The 21,530-nt window shown below is 38.2% G+C and overlaps 1 protein-coding gene across 2 annotated transcripts in view; it reads right to left on the reverse strand.

Annotated features, from left to right (window-relative positions):
* The window catches only part of LOC5578596 (F-actin-capping protein subunit alpha), a 57,906-nt gene continuing 36,376 nt past the window's right edge, over positions 1–21,530 (reverse strand). For both annotated transcript variants that reach the window (XM_001656969.2, XM_021842180.1), the window contains exon 3: positions 1–3,303. In XM_001656969.2, the coding sequence (XP_001657019.1) occupies positions 2,681–3,303 (623 nt within the window). In that variant the 3' untranslated portion in view covers positions 1–2,680. The remainder of the gene's footprint in view (positions 3,304–21,530) is intronic.

Genomic DNA, 21,530 nt, shown 5'->3' on the forward strand with positions numbered 1-21,530 from the left:
ATTACTCAACGGTTTACTGCGCGTGCAATTTTTGCTTTTTTATATCTGTCTTATTTACTGTGTTGAAGTATTTGTTGTCATTGTTGTGACTGTAATTGGTAGCTTGCCACTTAAAGTTTCATTCTGTCGTCTTCAGCTTGTTCTTTTTCTTCGTCTGCTTAATCTGACTCTGATCACCGTTCGGGGTTAACGCACTGATTTTATCTCTTTCGTCGACACATTTATCGTTATTGTATGCAGCATGTGTGTGTATATGTGTGTGAAAATGTGTATGTGTTTAAATTGCGATTCTTCCTCATTTTGATGAATATTTTTTCTACTCGAAAGAATTTTCAAAAATTACGCTTCTACGTCCTGACGAAACGGTGCAATGCCGTGTTTTGTTCGCTTCTCCTTATTTTTTCCGATATCTTGTTTAGCTAATTTAGTGATTCTCCTACTTTTGCATTAGTATTTAAGTTTTCAATGTAATACTAGATGTCGGGGTGGTTCTAAAAAGCCTAATGATTGGATTGGGCATCCACTTTCTACTACTGAGGAAAGGGGTGTATTTCTATTTGACCCTAGAATGTGAAATTATGGGACCTTGCAGTATTATACACGTGAATGCTTCAGACATTTATATTTACCAGTCTATAAGCGCAAAGAATCTTCAAAACATTGTCTAGAAGTGATACATAAGTTAATCGAAAAATTTTCGTACTTTCAAGAACCTCGCAAGTGAGTTCTGAGTCCCACTGTCTGCAATCAAATCATCTTGCCATCATGATTTCAATTCAAGTGGAGTGCTAAGTTTCGCTAAATCGGACATATAGTACTCATATAGAACTGATAAATTACTTATTAGCACTGTACAAGCACTACATCGATAGTTTGAAGCGTTAAGTGCTTGGTGTTACCTGGACTATAATCATAAATCAATGGGCATAGAAGTATCATCACTGTATCGTCTCTACGATACCAAATGGTTCAATTTCTATGTTTCTACAAGGATACCGATTTAGCTGTATGTGTGAGTGTCAGTGTTCGTGTAGAATCGTTAACTACCTAATAGAAAAGGAGGTTTTTCAGTGTTTTTTTTTTTCTTTAACTAGGATTCTATGTTGCAGGCCAAACGTCGGTGAATTCGAGTTTTTGATGTATGCTATAATTGATTTTACTTTATATTCCGTTCTTTTATAATTTTCAATATGTTTTACTTTTACTATCCTTACAGCTTACGGCAATGCATTTACAGCGCAGTAGTTCTATTATAGACAAAAGTATATCTTTTGATGACGACAACGTTCAACAAAATATTACCGAATTACGCTGGTTTGAATCTGTTTGTTAGGCGGACCGAATCCGTTTATCCTATGGTTTAGTTTTGTGCTTTTTGAGCATTTTGAAAAGATGGACGTCACATTGGAAGATGGTTACAGTCACCAATTACAGTGGTGAACTACTGAAAGTAACGTGGATTGCATATTTCCACTTCAGGAACTTGATTTCTGTGTATAATTGGGTATGTGTCACAAACTCAAAATTGAGTCAAATTTCCTGTACACTGAAAAAGGATTTGACTATGGATTCCGCCACAACACAACCGCCGAAAACGTAGGTCTTTTAACAAGCCGAAATGTTAAAGAGTAAGAACAAGAATGTCTCAACGACTAGGCTAGGTGGTTGAACGGTGGAAGCAGTACTTGGGCAAACACCTGAAATGCACTGAAAACATTGGTAACGAAGATCTGGGCAGCCATCCAACACTGTTCTGGCTGACTAACTGTATAAAGATTGCTTAGAATTCGCCAAAAGCTCCTATCATTACAGATTCATTGCAGGACAGTGGAAAAAGATCTGCGCCACCTGAATAAATCCCGACCTTGGTTGAAATGTGGGAGCAGTACAACGACAAACACCTGAATTGTATTGAAAACATAGGCACAGAAGATCAGAGCAGCCATTCCATATTGCTATGTCTGAAGAATCTTATTCAGATTATTTTGGTTTCGCCAAGAGCTCTCCTCATTGAAGATATTCAGTAATACCTAAGAAAATTCTAAAATGCCAATCCAATGATATCTTCAGCCGACAGGAAAACAGATTGTAATCAAACGGAAACCAACAGTCAAGTATAAAGATTACTCCGATTCTTATACTGTCCAGTGAAACATACTTCTGAAACAGCGAAATAAATAATGAATGAATTTTATTTAAAACCAACGTGACGTTAACCCTCTGAATGATCAAAAATCCTCCGATTTTACCTTAATTTCATGTCGCTTGCATCCAATCATAAAACATACAACATTTTTTCCCTCTATATTACTGCGTCGAATATTGGCTTGATTGCGTGCGATCTTCCGTCCAATCGGAAGTAATTTGTTAAATTTATTAATAATTGTGTTTAGCCTTCCGCGTCGTTTCGTTAGCTTGCACATAACCTCTCTCCTAGCTAGATTAACCCCTGTCTGCTTGGCGTGGGACGACGAGACTATGACAAGCGATACCTACTGGAGGACACGAGTGCGACCCCCTCTTCGTGCCCGAATGCACATATCCCACCGGCGCGAGCAGGCTCGTGTCTGTTTGTGTATGTTTTCCTAGACTTTGTTCTTCTATCCCCCTGCATACATCACGATCCCCCATTCTCGCATAGAAAATAATAATAATAATAGTAATAAAGTCCTTAATAAATCTACTGCGTTTTCAGTTCCTTACCGATACTATACGACACTATCTTACTCCAGTCGATTTTCGTCCTGGTCACGGGCAGCTGCCTTCGGAGCGCCTTGAATGTCGTATCGGACATCGTCTGGTAGTTCTCCGATATTGCCGTCTGGTAGTCGTGTTCGCTCTCCTCGACCAGTCGCAGGATCTCCTTGGCAGTGGCGGCTTCGTTCGTGATGACCACCGATTCGCGGAACTCCTTCGACGACACCAGCTGCACGTTACCGTCCTCGTAGTAGTGCACCTGCAGCTTCAGCATGCCCTTGAGCTCGGCCGTGCCACCACCGGACGCGGGGAAGCTGATGGACCACACCGAACGCCACCGGCCGTTCCAGAAGTTTTTCGGCTGGAACTGGTGATCTTCGATGCAGATGCTCAGCTGGATCTGTCCGTTGTTACTGCGCCCGTACACCGAGCAGGATCCGTTCCGGTAGTGGTTCGCACAGTACGTTAGCGTTTCGATGTCCAGCATGGAGCGCCACGGTTCCGAGATGTGGTCGCACTCGTGGTTCTGCAGGTCGAGGGCCTCTTTGCGCAGGTGGTCGAATTTGAAGCTCTGTTTGGTCCGGGGGTCGAAGAATCGGCCGCCACCTGTAAATGTGGAAGAGAAAATGAAGCTTTCTGTTAGTCATTCGTGAATACAGTTGGGTGGCAAGGCTAAATGAAATAATTTTCCAGTATTAGGTGTGAAGTGTTTTGGCAGGGATGAGTCATGGATTTAGTTGAGCCGAAATGGTCGTGATGAAAATGAAAATAACGGTAATTAGCACATTGAACACAGAGAAACTTGGATCAAAATTAATGCAGGTCATGAGCCTCTGAAAAGCGGAGTGATATTGATATTTTTCGCAGTTCCTACAATTTTGTCTAGATTTTTGAATATTTTTAGAGGGTAATCCAGGTACACAATTCATCTATAAGGCAACCTCCTTCAAGGTCACCGCACATTCGCAGTAGATTAAGGGAAATGCAGAGAGGTGTCTTGATGGATGAACATGAGGTGAAAGAAAGGTGAAGACATCACTACGCCGAACACCAGAATGCTGTGGACGCGTGTGGATACCAAATTGGCAGAAGACATGGCTACATCGTTTTTTTTTAAAGCAGGTACAAAAGAGATAACAAATGCGCGCTTTTGAGATGTTTCTTTATATTTCTCTGGCGTTTTCCCACAATCTTTATCCTATTTCTTTAACAAATCCACAAGCAATTTGACTTGTGATTCCATCAAAAGTTCAACAAGGAATTGCTCAAGGGATCGTACCAGAAATACCTACAATAAAGTCATCAGGAATTTCACCAGAAATTCCTCCAGGCAATGGTGCAGGAAATCCTTGTGGAATTCTACCAAAATTCCTTAATGTGTTTCATCGCTAATTTCTTCATGTTTCCACCAGTTGTTCCTAGAGAAATTTAATGTAGATTTGATCCAGTGATTTAACGAAGAATGCCTTTAGAAATTCCTTCCGAAAGTTCACCTGGAATTCCTCAAGGGATCAGGAGTTCATTTAGGGATTTTTTTTTGGAAGTTTTTCCAGGGATTCCATCAGGAAAAAAATTCATTAGAAGTTATTGTGAGGATTCCACTAGGAACTCAATCAAAATTTCCTCCAGAGATTCCATAAGGAGTTTTCCTAGGGATCACGAGTTATTCTAGGGATTTAAACACGAGTTCATACAGGAATTTCATCAGGAGAGCTTCTAAAGATTCTATCATGAATTCCACGAAGGGTTTCATCAGGAGTTCCTTCAGGGTAACTTCTAGGGATTCCATCTAAAATTTCTCTAGCGATTTTATCGGAAGTTCCTCTAGCGATTCCATCGGAAGTTTCTCTAGGAATTTTATCAAGAATTTTTCTAAGGATTCCATCAAGAATTTCTGCTATAATTCCTCCAGGTGTTTCATCAGAAGTTTCTCCTGGGATTCCTCCAGGAACTCCTCTAGGGATTCCATCAGAAGTTCCTCTGGAAATTCCATCAGAAGTTCCGCCAGGGATCATCAGGATAACTCTTAGGGATATCGTGAGGAGTTCCTCTATGGATTCTATCAGGAGTTCAATCAGGAATCTTATCAGGAACTCCTCCAGAGATTTCATCCGGAGTTCCTATAGGGATTACATCAAGAGTTCCTCTAGAGATTCAATCAGAAGTTCTTCAGGGATTTTACCTGGAATTCCTTAAGAGATTGCATAAGGATTTCTTTTAGGGTTTTAATAAGGAGTTCCTCCAGAGATTCCATGAAGAATTCCTTCAGAGATCTTATCAGGAATTCCTCTAGAAATTTCAATAAGATTCCATCCGTAGTCCTCTAGGGATCATGAGTTATTCTAGGGATTTAAACACGAGTTTTCCACGAAAGTTTCCATCAGGAGTTCCTTCAGGGTATCTTCTAGGGTTGCCATCGGAAGATTCTCTAGGAATTTCATCAAGCGTTCTTCTATGGATTACATTAGGAGTTACTTCAGGGATTTCAGCTAGAATTCCTCCAGAAGTTCCATCACAAGTTTCTCCTGGGATTCCATCCCATCAGAAGTTTCTCCTGGGATTCCATCAGGAGTTCCTCTAGCATTTCCATCAGAAGTTTGTCTAGGGATCATCAGATTTTTTCTAAGGATATCATAAGGTATTCCTCTAGGAATTTTATCAGGATTTCCATCCGGAATCTTATCAGGGACTCCTCCAGGGATTTCATCCGGACTTTCTATTGGGATTACATCAAGAGTTACTCTATCTAGAGATTTTATCAGAAGTTCCTTCAGGGGTTCCACCTGGAATTCCTTAAGAGATTATATCACGAGCTCCTCAAGAAAATGCATAAGGATTTCTTTTAGGCATTTCATAAGGAGCTCCTCCAGAGATTCCATCAAGAACTCTTCCAGGCATCTTATCAGGAATTTCCTCCAGAATTTTCAATAAGAGTTCCTATAGGGATTCCATCAGGAGTTTCTCTAGAGATCACATCAATAGTCCCTTAAGAGATTCCACCTGGAACGCCTCCAGGTATTACATCAGAAGTTCTTCTAGGGATTACGTCAGGAGTTCTTCTGGGGATTAGATAAGGAGTTCTTTTAGGGGTTTTATCTGGAATTCCTCAAGGAATTCCATCAGGATTACTTCTAGTGATAACACAAGGAGACACTCTAGGTATTCTATCAGGAATTCCTCCCGGGATTTCATCAGGAGCTCCTCTAGAGATTCCATCAGAAGTTCCTTCAGAGATTCCTTCTGAAACATCAGAAGTTCTTCTATGGATTATAGCACGAATTCCTCTAAGGATTCCATCGGGATATCCGGAGTTCCTTAAGAGTTTCCATAAGAAGTTCCTTTAGAGAGTCTACCGAGACTTACTACAGGAATTCTATCAAGAGTTTCCGTAGGGTTTTCATCAGGAACCTCCAGGGATTACATCAGAAGTTCTTCCAAGGATTCCATCAAAAGTTTCTCGATGGATTTCATCAGGAGTTCTTCTGTAGAGATCATTAGGAGTTTCTGCAGGGACTCCATCAGAAGTTTTTCAATGCAGTACCCGGTTCTGAAAGTAGCTTTGCAGAACTTTCGGGGACCCGAATTCTGTGTAGAGACCGCGCACGCGATGATTCTCCGACTAGCACCCACCGTCGAAGTCTTTTTCCGGAATCCGAACTGTCTTTTCGTAATCCGTTGCCGAAGATGACCTTCTCCAGAAGTTTACCAAGAGTATCCAGCAAGCATATTGGTCTATATATAGCAGGATCTACTGGCGGTTTTTCCTATTTTTTTTACTTAATCATTTATTAGGCATAACGGAGCCGAAATCATTTGATTTTTTTTTTTTACACAACCACATTTGCTTCTTAACATTTTATGATAGTTTTGGGGAACCGTAAAACTCGCGGTTTGGTATGGGTTAGGGAGTACAATAATTTTCGGGGAAGCATCCTATAGAGGATGCTCGTTGACGTTCAGAAGCGTACTATAGAAGCGTTGTTGCTACAGGTCAACCGTATAGTGGACGAGACAACCTGTAACGGTAGACTGACGTATTCCGAGAAGACAAGGTGGACAGGTGAAAACCAAAGGGAGGACGAAGTGGACAAAACAACCAAGGTAGGAAATTAAACAAGGACTTACATTTTCTTCAAAAATTCGTAAACTAGCATCATGAATTCGAAATCTAGTCTACCCAGAACATCTCTAATGTCTTCCTTATCTGGTTCCCCTCAAGCCCTGAGGGATTCACATAAATCGGATCTGGCAATGCCGTATTCGGAACAGTACCACACCACATGATTGATGTCAATGTATCCTGCACCACAACCGTATCGGTTACTGCCTGAAAGTCCTATTCGATAGAGGTGCAATCCCAAAGAGTAGTGGTTGGGCATCAGCCGACACATTACCTTGATAAACTCTACTCATGTTCAACCCTTTATACCACGGCTTCTTAGACACCTGAGGAGAATGGAATGCAACCGCCTACCCAAGTCACCATTGTCCCATTTTTGTTGCCAACTGAGCAGAGTTTGCTGACGAACAATTGCAAAAAAATCATTGAAGACGATTTGACGGTCATAAATATTGCCTTCCATAGCGCCCACCTTGGCGAGTTAGTCTGCTTTCTCATTGCCCGATATTGAGCAATGTGAAGGAACCCATACCAAGGTGATGGTGTGATTCGATAAAGCATTCGCGAAGGAAATACGAGGAGTGCTTTACCGGCCTCAATGGAGCTGAGGCTATCCGTAAAAATAAAATATTTATGAGAGGGAAAAGAGGCAATTCGCTGTAATGCATAGTGTTTTTTTTTTTTGGTTTTGACTGCAACATCAGCTTCAGCACCTTTCATCTATCTGGGAAGCAGCCTTTCGGTAGACACTTCTGCGACGCTGTCCTAAATATATCTGGAAATGCCAAGATTGCTGTCCTTGGCACTACGTTAGGGATATCATCCGCACCGGGAGGACAAATTGGCTAATGATCTACACCGACTGATAGTAAGGTTTTGTTATACAAAGCTACCGCAGGAATAGAAAGCTGCTGTAATATGCCCAAAATGTGTGAATGAGAAGCTGAAATGTGAGAACTATCGATCGATCAATGTTCTCAATGCGGCCTACAAAATGATCAGAGGATCATCCTCCACCGTGCATATCTTCGCTAGCCAATAGATTTGTAGAGAGTGTATAAAGTTTCTACGCATCATCGATTACAAGGTCGCATATACTAACGTTGAAAGCAGTAAAGGTTTGAAAATGTTTAACTTCAGTTAGTCTGTTCAGGGCTGGGCTACTATGGCCAATGTTTAGTGAAGGTGACTTCGATAATACGCTCTTCTAGCCAACATTGAGCTTGAAGGCGTTACCTATGTGTTGTTATAACTGACGAAACTGCGGAAGTGGTGAAGGTGAAAACGTCGGAATCGATCGGCATAATCGAATTCTGGAAGGCTGGATTTTGATTGACTGCAGATTAAGATGACATGAAGACCACAGCAAATAAGTTCTAGCGCGGAAGTCATCCACCATCCGGAATCCCAAGACCGAACTCAGCTTTGCCTGACCAGCAGATAGCAGTATCGGAGACCAGGCGACTAGGTCCTCAACCGAAGAAAAGTTAACTAGATCGATAATGATCTCGGGAGTAGCTAGGAACCTGGAAATTACCTCGGCACCTATCCGGATAGTATCGATTAGTCGAAGTATATCTACCGCCAAAGACTATTCCGGCTTGAGTCGAGTCGTCAGACCTCCAGTGAACGGAAGTCATCCTCCACCCGGAATTACTGGATCGACATCGCTACTTGATCGATCAGTATCGGAGCAAAAAGACACGCGTAGCCTGCCGAGGCAGGTTAGCTTCACCAACCGCTATCACCTTAGTATCCAACTGGTTAACCTGAAGAAATCGAGAAGCAGCGTTGTAGCAACTTGCTGCAGAGCAACGAAACATAGTCAGCAAGTACATAAGCATCGACTAAGGAAACTTGGGATTTTCTAAAGACTAGAGACAATCAGCCGTAGACCGATTGCATATTTAGACGAAGCATTCAGGCTTATTCAGCGAATCGGATGACGTGAGGCGACGAATGTTGATCAAATGGTAGTGAGTCTAGTTTTCTAGTCATCTCGACTCACAGAATAGGCCTAATTGTAACGCAGGCGTTCAACCAGCAAATGTATGTTACATTCAACTTCAGACATTGCAGAATTCGTTCGCAATTGGTTTCGAAGCACGATCAAAGCAAGCGAAGAAAAACATCGCATCTGTATCGGTCCAAGACCCGCAATGTTTCACAAGCTGTACCAAGCTGGATAAATAGCAGCGGCGAAGAAGAGTCTCAAAGAGAGAGCGATGCTCAAAACTCATTTTTCTCACTTTTTTATCATTGAGGATAGGTGTTTTACCCTACTGGCTTGATAAACAATCCCCGAACAACTGATAGCAATAGTGTCTCCCAGGTTTGGAGCTAGTTTTGATGGGTTTTATCATGCACTGTTATCCTCCCGATATAGTTAGAGCTGTGTGTTGTGGATCATGATTGTTACAGAGAGCGATAAGTGAGAGATACTATCAATTTTCTCAAAATTCAATTCCTGTCCAACTTGTTTTATCATAGCTGTGAATTCCACTAAACAAAAGGTGTAAAAAGTGTCGTGATCGATGACAAAATCTAAAACTCAGGGGTCCATTCAAAATCAGTTTTCAAATTCCCGGATTTTTCCCGGATGCATAAAAATACATTTATACCATGATCCTTCGACTTTCAGACGAGCAGTTTTTCCATCATTAAGAGGAAAATAACCATGAGTAGTGTGTGATCCTTTGACTGCGACGCTTGGCTCCTGCGGGGCGGGTGATGCGGTCAGGATCGAACGTGTTACGCGTGGAGTGCGGTGAAAAGTGTATAGTATTTTACGGAAACCCCAGTGCGGCGACGGAGAAAAACTGCTTCACATCCTGGTAAAATCGTTCTTTATTATTGTTTACTTTACTCACTTATTACCAATTCAAACTAAATACGTGCCAAGGTCGAAAATATAATTTTCGATTCGGGAAGTGTAAAAACATTGCATATATCCATTTGATATCTGGATGTTTTTATGCGGGGCTTACTGTAAATGAAAATGACCTCAGAATGTGTGTGTATTTACTGCCATTCTTGAAATGGGTCGTTGGAATTTCAGTAGAGCTATCACCTTTCATCTCCTGGGCTAAAATTGTCTGCAGATATAAAGATATCGAAGGGTATTATTAAATACATGCATACAATTTTCTTCCATAAAAGCACTGCCGGCCAGTGGGAGGTGGATTGTATCACACACACACACACACACACACATTAAGAGGAAAATAACCATCATCGTTTTACTAATTTTCAATACCAGTTTTTTTTGCTCAAAATTTGAGCAATGTTCAAGAAAATCTATCATTGTATTACACTTCTGGAATGCGATGATAAATTTTTATGTGGGTTCCTTTAAACTCGTACGATTTTTTTTTAAATTTTTGATGATTTCTGAGGACTGAATGAGGGATTCTTGAGGCTTAAAAATCTTCACGTTGTTTGATAACACGATAGGTTGTCAAATATTGGACATTGTTAGCAAAACCATTGCAATGGTATAATTATTGGATTAAATAGAGTAAAAAATTCCACAGATGTGTAAATTCAACCACTAAAGGGTTTTGTAAAATCAGTAACCGCTTAATGGCTCAAAAGTCAGAACTGAAAAAGCAGTTTTCTTCTTTTAAAACAATAAATTGATGAAAATAAGAACACACAGCCTTTTTATTTGGCAAATAAAAGAGCTGTGTGTTTTTATTTTCTTCGATTTGTCTATTTAAAAAGAGAAAACTGCTTTTTTAGTTTTGACTTTTGCACGATTTTTATTTGGCCTTTTATTGCTGGATTCTGTCTTTAATTATGGAGTACCCAGTACAAAATTATTGGAAACAATTGCAACTTGATCGTTTTTCCATAGAACATGTCCAAAACTATAGAACATGTCGGAAAACTTGATCTTAGTTATGTATGAATTAATTTAGATGATTATTTTGAAATATTGTAGGTTAAAAATGTTAACGGTTCGACTTTTAAAAGAGTTTTGGGGAAATATAAAAGATTTATTTGAAAATCGCTGAAATATTTTGAACGATTTTTTTTTTAAATTATCAAAACTGAAAGTTTACTTTAGTTACCTTCAGAACAGGTTTTTTATGTTCAATTGTCAATCCAAATTGTTTGTCGAAAAATCAATTATATCTTTCTTTCGAATCCGTTGAAGAAAATATTTGGCAGCTAATCTACAAATGCATTAGAAACACTTCGTTAAATATATCCCATTACTAATCCCTGGAAAAATTATTGATCGGTTGAAACTTTTCTTGAATTCAGATCCAAGGAGAGATCTTTTTGACAGAAACGACATATCGCCAAAAACTATTTAATTGTATTCTTATGAAACCTGCTAAAAAATCCAAATGACATGCAATGACATATATCCAAAACAGAATCTCTTCCCAGAAATCCATCAAAAATTTTACAAAAATCTTGTTTAAAATTGAACAAAAATCTGACCAAGAATACCTAAGTGATCTCTCCATGATTTCATTAACGATATCAAAACAAATTCACTAAAAATGGCCGGAATAATTCACTGTAAATGTGCCTTAATCTGTATAAAATCTTTTCAGGGACCTGATAAGGACCAAGGTAGTATCCTAACAAAGCTTCACCACATATCACAAGGAATGCACCGAACAGGAACACTTCATGAATCTGTCTAGGATTTCAGTAGAAAACCACCTAGATCTCCCAAGAGAATTGCTGAAATCCTTTCAGTTTAGCTTTCCACTAACCGCTAGAAATATGCTTAGAATGTTAAGAGAAATCGGCTAAGGATCTTTTATACAATTAACTAAAAATTTAATTAGCAATCCTCTAATAATTCATATTTCAGTGATTTTCTAGAGAACTTTCAAGTAACTCGTCAATTATCACCTAAATTCTTGTTAAGATTTCTGCAAAAATCTTATGATATGCATCTTAAAAGAAGGCTATCAACCATCAAGAAACTATTCAGGAGTCCCTAAGTACTCTTTCAGAAAATGTTCAAGGATTTCAATAATGTTTCGTAAGATCTTATTCGAATTTGCTTAATATCTTTCCATAAATGTACAAAGAATATGATAAAAAACAACATAAATTGTTAGAAAAAAAAAACTGAAAATCTCTCCAGGAAACCAATGATTTTAAAGGATACAGATAGCAAATACTAGAAACCGTTAACTATTCCTATAACATTTCACCAACAGTTAGTCAGAATGCGAAGTTCATGTTATCAGGCAGGCATCCACTCAAACTTTTTGTGTTTCGTCCATAGTAATTAAAATTGAAACTAACCGGTATTCTTCTATTCGAAATACAATTTTTCCCGGTGTGTTCTACAATTTCCCGTGTATTTCCCGTATTTTTCCCGGCCATTTGGAATTCCCGGGTTTTTCCCGCTTTTCCCGGATGGATGGACACCCTGTAAAACAACACAATAAGGAAGCAACACCCATTGAATGACCATGGCGCACAGTTTCCGTCATGTGCCTCCTCGCAAATCGAAGCGATTCCTAAACAACTACGTAGGTGGAACGCTCACACACCCCACGGAATAAGATCATTGGCCCATTACGTTTTGTGTTCGTTACCCAAAATTGCAATCCTACCCAGTGTGAAGAAGCATCAAAAGTGATTCAACGGATAGGCAGGTATACGCAACCCGACCGACAACAAGGTTTCACTCTCGCTTCAAGGCTGTCCGCAATCATTACACACTTCGCGATGGGAGCTAATGGGATGCAATTTGCAGCGACGCTATCGCGGTCGAGCTGGACTTGATGGACGATGATGACTCATTTTGGACTAAAGCAGTGTCCTACGGCGATGCACAGTGCTTGACGTGTTGAATGATCGTGTGTTGGCGCGCTTGATAGATGCCAATTATGCTAAAGACTGTCTGTTATAGTACTACGAAGTACAAGTATCTCAACTGCTCGGAAGGTTGATCGCAAATTATGGATTGGAATCTTTCAACTGGTTTAACAGGCGAAGGATAGCGCACATTCTTCTCGATTAGATCTTGTTTGCAAAGGCATGCTAAACAGTTAGAATCACACAATTTTCGTGAAGTGTAAAGTATAGCAATGGATCATTGAAATAACAAAAAAACGATCGCTACGGAAGCCATAGGAGCGCCACCGTAGACTTGTGTGTTTGACAGAACAGCAATGCTGTCACAATGTTAAATCCCATATATGGTGGCGTCGTTGTTTTGTTGCGGTGAGTGCCGAAAAGAGTTACTTTCAATAATCCGTTGTTATTGGATCAGATCTACCACATGTTAATATGACAGAATTCATCATTTTCTAGAAAAACATACAGATTTTTAGAAATCCATCCATTAGCTACTAAATTGCCGAACTTACCAAGGTTAATCCAGATCGTGTACCCAGACAACCAGAAGTGCATAAAAAATTACGTGAAAAGTAATTTACTTGTACGAATTACATCACAAGTGTGGGTGGATCCTCGACCGCGAATCAAATCATATGATTGACGAATTTCACTTAAAATATATTCACGAGCTCGACTTTTGAAAGTGCTGAACTCTCTCAGCATTGAGATAGTTTACTGATAAATCAGTTAAATAATAATCATAACCGAGTCTCGGCATATTTTTAAACTGAAATCTCGGCTAACATTATGTTTTATCCGAAACTCGGCATACCCGTGTGCCGAGCATCAACGTTTACAATATTTTCGCCGACTTCAGTTGTCTAGGATGCTGACATATCGGTTTATCACTGAGTGATGCCGAGATTATCAGCATTTTGTTTTATCCGCCATACTGTTTTCATTAACAAGTGGAAAATTTGTTAGTCCTGTGTTCTTATGTTAAAAGTGTGTAAAAATATTGTTGGTGAGGTTTTTAAAATGAAACAATTATTGTAGCGAGATAATTTGTCAGCCGTGATTATGGATAAAGTACAGTTTTTTCCTTTTGTTTAGTGATTAATATCGAATACAACTTGTTTCTTTCGTCACACCCATCACAGGAACTTCGATCCGGTATCAATACTCGGCTTTAAGAAAAATCATGACATTCCTTTGTCCACTTCCTACTGAGCAACCGGAGCCGAGAACTATACTGAAAGTCATGAAAAGACTCCAAAATAAAATTGGATATCTTAAACCGCAAACTCCAAATTGGACATCGTAGCCTTGGACCAAATCAGGAGATATTTTGCAGACTGACAATGGCGGGTTTGCTGACACGGACATGCTACATCCTGCTTCAAAATCGAAGCTCTACAATTATAGTATGACTGGAGTTAAGTTTTTGTACCAAGTGATTCGGAATTCCGAAATGCATTACTTTCAAATAAATCAGGTTGGAACAGCAAAAATGTGAATTAAGCATTGTTTTTTTTTGGCTCGCCAACAAAAACCAAATTTTGAAATACCTTTACCACATAAATAAGCCGAATACTCGGTATCTTTGAAAATGATTGTTTTGATTTTTTGCTGATATTTCAGTTTTAATTAACCGAGAATTTCAGTTAAACACATCAGATGACAGTTCTTGAACAAACCGAGATTATCAGTTACAAATGTTAAACTGAGATCAATGCCGAGCGTTCGGCTGTGCGGATCTCGGTTTCCGAAAGCCGAGTCTCGGCATATGATTCTAAGTGTGTAAATCGGATCAATTCATCCTATGTCGTTCTGAACAGGTTTGAAAAACTAACTTCTGAAATTTTCAGAAAACATGGAACCCCCAAAAATTTTGAAATTTCCAAATGATATTTTTAATAAAATTGTGATGTATGTGCTGTCAATGCGTTCAGGTTTGATAAATATAAAACGCGATAAATCATCAAGTTTCTCCAATGAGTCATAGCGATAGAAGGAACAAGACCCACCCGTTTATCACCTGATAATGTGCATCAACCGGCGATAGTCATTGCCACCGCCGCCGGTCATATTTATCGCACAGCAAAGACAACACCAACCGACACTCTAGTGAACCGAGCTTTCACTTTCAAATGTGTGTGCTCTGTACCGCGCGCTCTTACGTCATCTGTTCGCGACTTGCAATTCCGAAGAAATTCCTAGTTCGAAATCATGTACGATTCGGGCAAAAGCAGAGCAGGGCACGGCAGAGAAGCATCAGCGAATTCAATTTGGCGACCACTCCGACACAGAGGTCCAGTTCGCTAAAAAGCTGACGAAAATCTAAGTTTCAAACATGTATTTAGTTGAAACATAATCTAAAAAGAAAATTGTTCCATAAAAAATAAAATATAGGGAATACGCCCAAAATAGGATCTGTGACAATAAAACATGTTCCAAAGCATCTATTTCCAGGGATTGAATCCTGAGAAAATTGAGAGAATCTCTCACGTATCGCTCTCTGTAACTATCATAACATGCTGCACATTATGAGAAACTGTTTATCGAATACTGCTACAACTTTGATCAGATTGGGGGGATAGTAGTGCATGATAAAACCTTTCTAAACATGCTCCAAGCCTGCGGGACACTATTGCTATTGGAAGTTCGTGGATTGTTTATCGTGCCTGTAAAGAACGATAAACAAGCGAGAAAAATGGATTTTATCATCGCTCTCTCTTTGGGGCTCTCGCTCGCTGCTTCCATTTATCAGACTTGTTACACCTTGCGATACAATGACGATCGTGGACCGCAACAGATGGGATGTTTTTCTTTGCTTGCTTTGATCGTGCTTCATACTCAAATGAGAGCGAATTCTGCAATGCCTGTCTATTACTTCTTATTTTTGGTATTTCCACGGTTATTAACTGAGGGCTTTCTTCCACAACACTTGTTATGATCAAAACTGGTAAAATATTAGAAATCCATAATATTTGCCATGATTTTCCAATCTGAACCACTGTGCGGTGGCGTCCGACTGCTGCTATCCGTTTGTTGCTCCCGACTTACCCACATAGTTCAAATACGTACATATGGCGGCGAGTCTTGCGGTTACAGCAATGATTTCAAACTCGATTAATTTCGAAAAGCCGCGGGCAGTTCAGATATCTGCGCATCATTTGTTATCTTTTCAATAAAGGTGTTCCATTATTCAAACGCACGCCTTAGAAGCGTGCCTTCGTTTTGGGGAACGAGCTGCCCTACTCTGGGCAACTTCAAATTGTTACGCATTGCGATCTCCAAGATACCGTTCAAGTTGCTCTGGCAGCTAGACGGCTACAGTACAGGGCTGGTAGCAGGTCTCTTCATATAGTGACTTCGTCATTATTTTATTGCAAGTCTTTATTTTTAACGGAAGGTTTCTTAAGTCTCGATTTCAACCAGAATTGTTTTTAAAGTCATCTCTTTCCTTATTCTACATGTAGTGAATCCTTAAGCAAAATTCCAGAGACTTCAGAGAAATCCAGAGTGACTATTACACGACTATTCCACAAATTTTGCAGGAATTGCTTCTCATATTCCTTGAAGAAAATCTTCTTTTAGTTATTTTTTTAGATGGATCCCACCTTATCCCACTAACCCAATATCCTTTCCATGACAACTGCGGAGATGCAGTGGTATATTCGGTCGCTAGTAAGGCGGCATCCATTTATTACGTAACGCTAAAATTTGACCCCCCCCCCTCCGTAACGCTTTTTGTATGAAAAATTTCAAATTTTTATATGGACCGTAACGCTTGAGCCTACTCCCCCCTCCCCCTAGAGCGTTACGTAATTTGTGGATTTTTTTTTTTTTTTTTTTTTTTAAATCTTTATTAGAGTGTATTTTAACGCACGAGGGCTAGTTCTACACTGTAATTTGTGGATGCCGCCTAACAATGGTTTTCAAACTAACATTCCTTCCCTTTCCCGATAATCGCATTGGGCGTCATTATTGACTTTTAAACTTTGAACTCTCGATTTGTGCACATTGAGAATGGTTAGCTAATATCAAGCTCAATTTTTAAATCTCTGTGCAATTTTTATTGTTCTGGTCAATCACGGAGTGAAACTACGAAGCGGTAATCCATGCTCATGCTCATTAGGGTGCGGCTTATTTTTCAAAAGTTCTCAAAACCAAAAATTCGTGTGCTCTACTGAATTTAAATCACATTAAAAGAGAAACCTCAAAATCTGAGCCAAAAATATTAACATTTAGAGGTGGCGCAAGCGTCTTGAAGGTGAATTTTCAAGTTATAAAAAATGACCTTCAGTGAAGTAAACATAACTTTGTTATTTTCCTACCAATTTCAAATCTTTTAGCATCATTATCTTCAAGATTAAATTTATGAAAACTTTGTAGAACATCAAATTTGTCCAAAATCAAAACTAGTCATAGTTTAAAATACTTTTATACAAATTTTTACTCATTTTACTAAAAATTTCAATTTAGTTGGACCATAACTTCTTGAATACTCAATCGATTCCGGATCTTTTTACATGTTTTCGAAGCAAATTTAGTTGTTTTCAAACTGAACATACAACACATTTTTCTAAAAAATGTTTTTGCCTAAGTTTTTCACCAAAAACTATCCAAAAACATGATTTTTTTAATGAAAAAAATACATTTCTTTTGATTAATTAAGTTTTTTTCGCCAGAAATTGCATATTTTCTACAAAACTTAAATTTATAAAGCATCTTTCCTTTATTACGAGTTGAATAGTGCATATATTTTTCAACATATGGAAGCATAGTTTTGTTTCAACATTATTTAAAAATTGTTGCAAAGTCCTTCTCAAAGGTTTAAAAAATGAGAAAAACCAGTTTAAGCTTTAGAGATAATATTTAACTTGCAAAAATTTGAAACAACTGGCATTTTTCGTTAAAAAATCATGTTTTCGTACAGTTTTTGCTGAATAACTTGGTCGAGACATTTTTTTAGTAAAATGTGTTGTATGAACAGTTTGAAAACAATTAAAGTAACTTCGAAAACATGTAAAAAGATTTGGAATCGGTTGAGTAATCATGAAGTAGTGGTCAAACAAAGTTGAAACTTTTAGTACAATGAGGAAAAATTTGGAATAAATTACTTTTAACTAAAACTTGTTTTGATTTTAGACAAATTTGATGTTCTACAAAGTTTTCGTAAAATGTTCTACAAAGGTTTTAAAATCGCTCGAAAAATAACAAAGTTATGTTTACTTCACTGAAGGTTATTTTTTATAACTTGAAAATTCACCTTCAAGACGCTTGCGCCACCTCTAAATGTTAATATTTTTGGCTCAGATTTTGAGGTTTCTCTTTCCATGTGATTTGAATTCAGTAGAGCACACGAATTTTTGGTTTTGAGAACTTTTGAAAAATAAGCCGCACCCTAATGCTCATGGATGCATAGAGGAATTTATCCAGAATTTGCCTTAGTAGATCTGTGTACACTCCAACGCTACTACTTCCAGTCTTTTCCATAGGGATTACCCAAAAAAAATCCCGGGGACTATCTCATAATTTTCTCCAGATATCTGTGAAACTTCGTCGAGAGTCTAGTTTTTTTCAGAAATCCTTGAATGAGTTTAACAAGGGTTACTTTAAGTAGAACATACACTTGTGTGCAAAAGTTTGGAGTCAAATCCTGGAAAAAAAACATACAAAAATGTTTGACCATATCTCTGTGATTACACCCCCAATTGCAACTGTCCATGGCTTGTTCGAAAGCAGGGTGTTCATTCAAAACAGTTTTCCAATTCCAGGATTTTTCCAGATGCCCAAAAGTAAAAAAAAAGATGCCAATATTATCCAGCGACGATAATTTAGTATTTTATACAAAATGGTCTGATTTGGATAGACTTGGATAAGTTAATTATTTATTAACAATTTTTGATTAAATTTATAAAATATTGTAAGCCTTAAGGGGCTGCCCATGTATTTTTTTTTTTGATCTCGTGGTCATTTCTCCATACACAAATTTTAAGATTTGTGTGTCCATACACAAATTTTCAAATTTGTGTGGACCGTGGTCATTGTCGATGGAATATCTAGCCATGAATTCATTAATAATCTTACAAGAAATTTGTTTTGAATGGTTGGAAGATTTCACTGTGCATCTGAAGAAATCCATACAAAATTTTATTAGGAGCCTCATAAGAACTTCGTCATAGATCAAAGACTAATCAAACTGGTAATTCAGACAAGAATCGGTGTCATCAATAACCCAAAAAATTCGCCAAACGGAATTCTTGATGAATTTTTCCAGGATCTCTGTAGATCTCCAGAAAAATTTCTCTCAGCTTTTTGCCAACCTCTGCCCATCTAGTTACCAAGAATTTCAAGTAAATTCAGCCAAAGATCTATTTTAAAATCCACTAAAAACCTTGTTAGTGTTCTATTGAGCAATAACCTTTTTAGTGATTTCTCAAAAAGAACTTTCAAGAAATGGTTCCCGTTAGGATTCTAGCAATCTCATTAAAAAAAAACTTCAGTGCATCTAAATGGAAATCTAACAAGCATCTCAACAAAAACCTTGCCAAGAGTCCTTAAGCCAAAGTAGCCCGTCATTGAAGTTTGTACGCGCTATTGATGATTGATGCTAGGCCATCTCGCGATTTCGAAGTGATGACATTCAGTTCGTTTCGCACTTTCGCACTTAAAGTATCAGCATACTTCCTGAATGTAAACGCATACATGTACTAATGATAATTTTTCAAATCATTATGAAAGCTGAGTTTCATTACTTTCAAATTGATATTGCCAACACGAATGACGGGTTACTTAGCCTTAAGAACCCTTCTAGAAAAGTTTTAAGGATCGTAATCCTTAACTATCTCATGACACGAAGTGAATTGACAGACAGTCGTGCAGCTCTTGAAAAAAACTGTAAATAGCGCATGAAATTGAAACTAACCGGTATTCTTATGTTTGAAATACATATTTTCCCGGTGTTTTCTCCAAATTTCCGGGTATGTCCCGTAATCTTCTAAATTTTTCCAAAAATTCTTTGAGACATTATTCAAGAACGATTTCTTTAACGGTTTTATCCAGTACATCCTCCAAGATTTCAGGTCTAATCATCTTCTAAAATTCAATCAAAAACTTCTCCAGAAATTTGCGATTTCCTTTGATTTTGTGTTTTAGGATTTAAACAAACTTTTAACTAGGAATTTCTCTAAAAATACTTCAGCAGTTGCACCAGAGATTCCTTATAAGTTTTCCACAAAAAATCATATAGTATTTATTTGAGATTTTCTCAAGTCTAGAAAGTTTTTCTTTCAGGAATTCTTCCAGGAATGTCTCCAGGGAAATGCTAAGAATTTGATTCTGAAAAATAAATCCGTGAGGTATTTCTAAACAAATTCCTATAGCAATCTCTAATTAAACTTGTGTAGATTTTAATGTAATCCTTAATGAACAAGGTTCACTGGAAAAACTCTTGGGATCTTGAGGAAGTTTAAGAAGAATTTCTAGATAATTTGCTTACATAATCAAACAAAATCAATCGATCTCTGGATAGTATTCCATTGGATTTTCTAAGGAAATTTCCGAACAACATTGGACAGAGTATAGACATTTGTGTAGTGAAGTTATTGAAAAAATTGCTGTCCTATAAACTGGTGGACATGGCAATTTTTTGAGAAACTCATTGATATTTTTTTGGTAAACTGCAGGATTAATGAAATGCTGTAAAATTCGTAGCAAAAAAATAGATTTGTTCGAAGAACCCATCAAGGAATTTTGGATTTCTGGGAGGAAACGAGCATAAACTCTTGAAGGAATCCACATGAACAGGCGAATGTATTCTCTTAAGGGTTTCTTAAAAAAAAACACTTTTTTAAACACTCTCGAAGAAACCTTTGTGTGTTTGATCGGAATAAATTCTGTGGAAATCTTTGAAAGATCTCCTAGAGTAACTACTGGTAAATTCAGTAGAAGACTTAGTTAAAACATGTATGGAGGCAATCCTAGGATAGTTTAGGAAACAAAAACCAATGGAATACCTGAGGAAATTATTGGAGGTAGTAGCTTTGGAGTTCTCAAGGATTTCCTGGAGCAAATTATTCTAAGCATCCTTTGAAAAATCACTGGAAAAATTTCTGGGAGAATTGGTAAAGAAATCTCTAGAAGAATTTCTGGAGGAATCCCTGTAGGAGACCCTGAAAGTAAACTAAATAAAATCACTATGAGAATAAGGTCCTAAAATGTTAGCTTAGCTTAGCTTAGACTGACTACACATATCAATGGTTGCTATTCCGTGATTGACCGAAGTCAGTGAAAATGCACAAAGAATCAACTATAAGTTCGGCTGGGATTGGCCATAATCTTCTGCAATATGCATAATTCAGTGCCTCTATTTATACATGGTCAATAACGGCGCCGGCCACGTCCTTGCAGTCAGGTGGGATTGGGGGAAGGAATGTTAGTGTGTAACTTTTGCTATTTGGAGACCGTGTTTGCCTCTGCATCTCCACAAAGGTTACTGGGAGGGATGTTTGTTAATGGGAAGGATCGTTGGGTCACAGGATTCACTTTGATAAGCGATTAGACCATGAAAATAATGATTTGTGGGATATATACATGCTTATATGTAAATATAATATTTTCATTTGATATGAACAATTTCTATGTAGAGGAAAATTATGCCAACACTTGAGGTGATGAACCATTCAAAGTTTGTTGAACAAATACCTAAATGTAACATTCCTACAGGACGAGAGCATGTGTTATTATATTTTAATTATTTGAAAAGAAACAAAAAACTCGATTGGTTAGAACATCATCGAACACTCTTATTCTTATGCCGACACTTACAGTGGCGAACCATCCAAAATTTGTTGAATAAAGTGAACCTTTCGCAAGTCTACACTTG

The sequence above is a fragment of the Aedes aegypti genome, chromosome 2 (genome assembly GCF_002204515.2).
Source record: "Aedes aegypti strain LVP_AGWG chromosome 2, AaegL5.0 Primary Assembly, whole genome shotgun sequence".
NCBI lineage: Eukaryota > Metazoa > Arthropoda > Insecta > Diptera > Culicidae > Aedes > Aedes aegypti.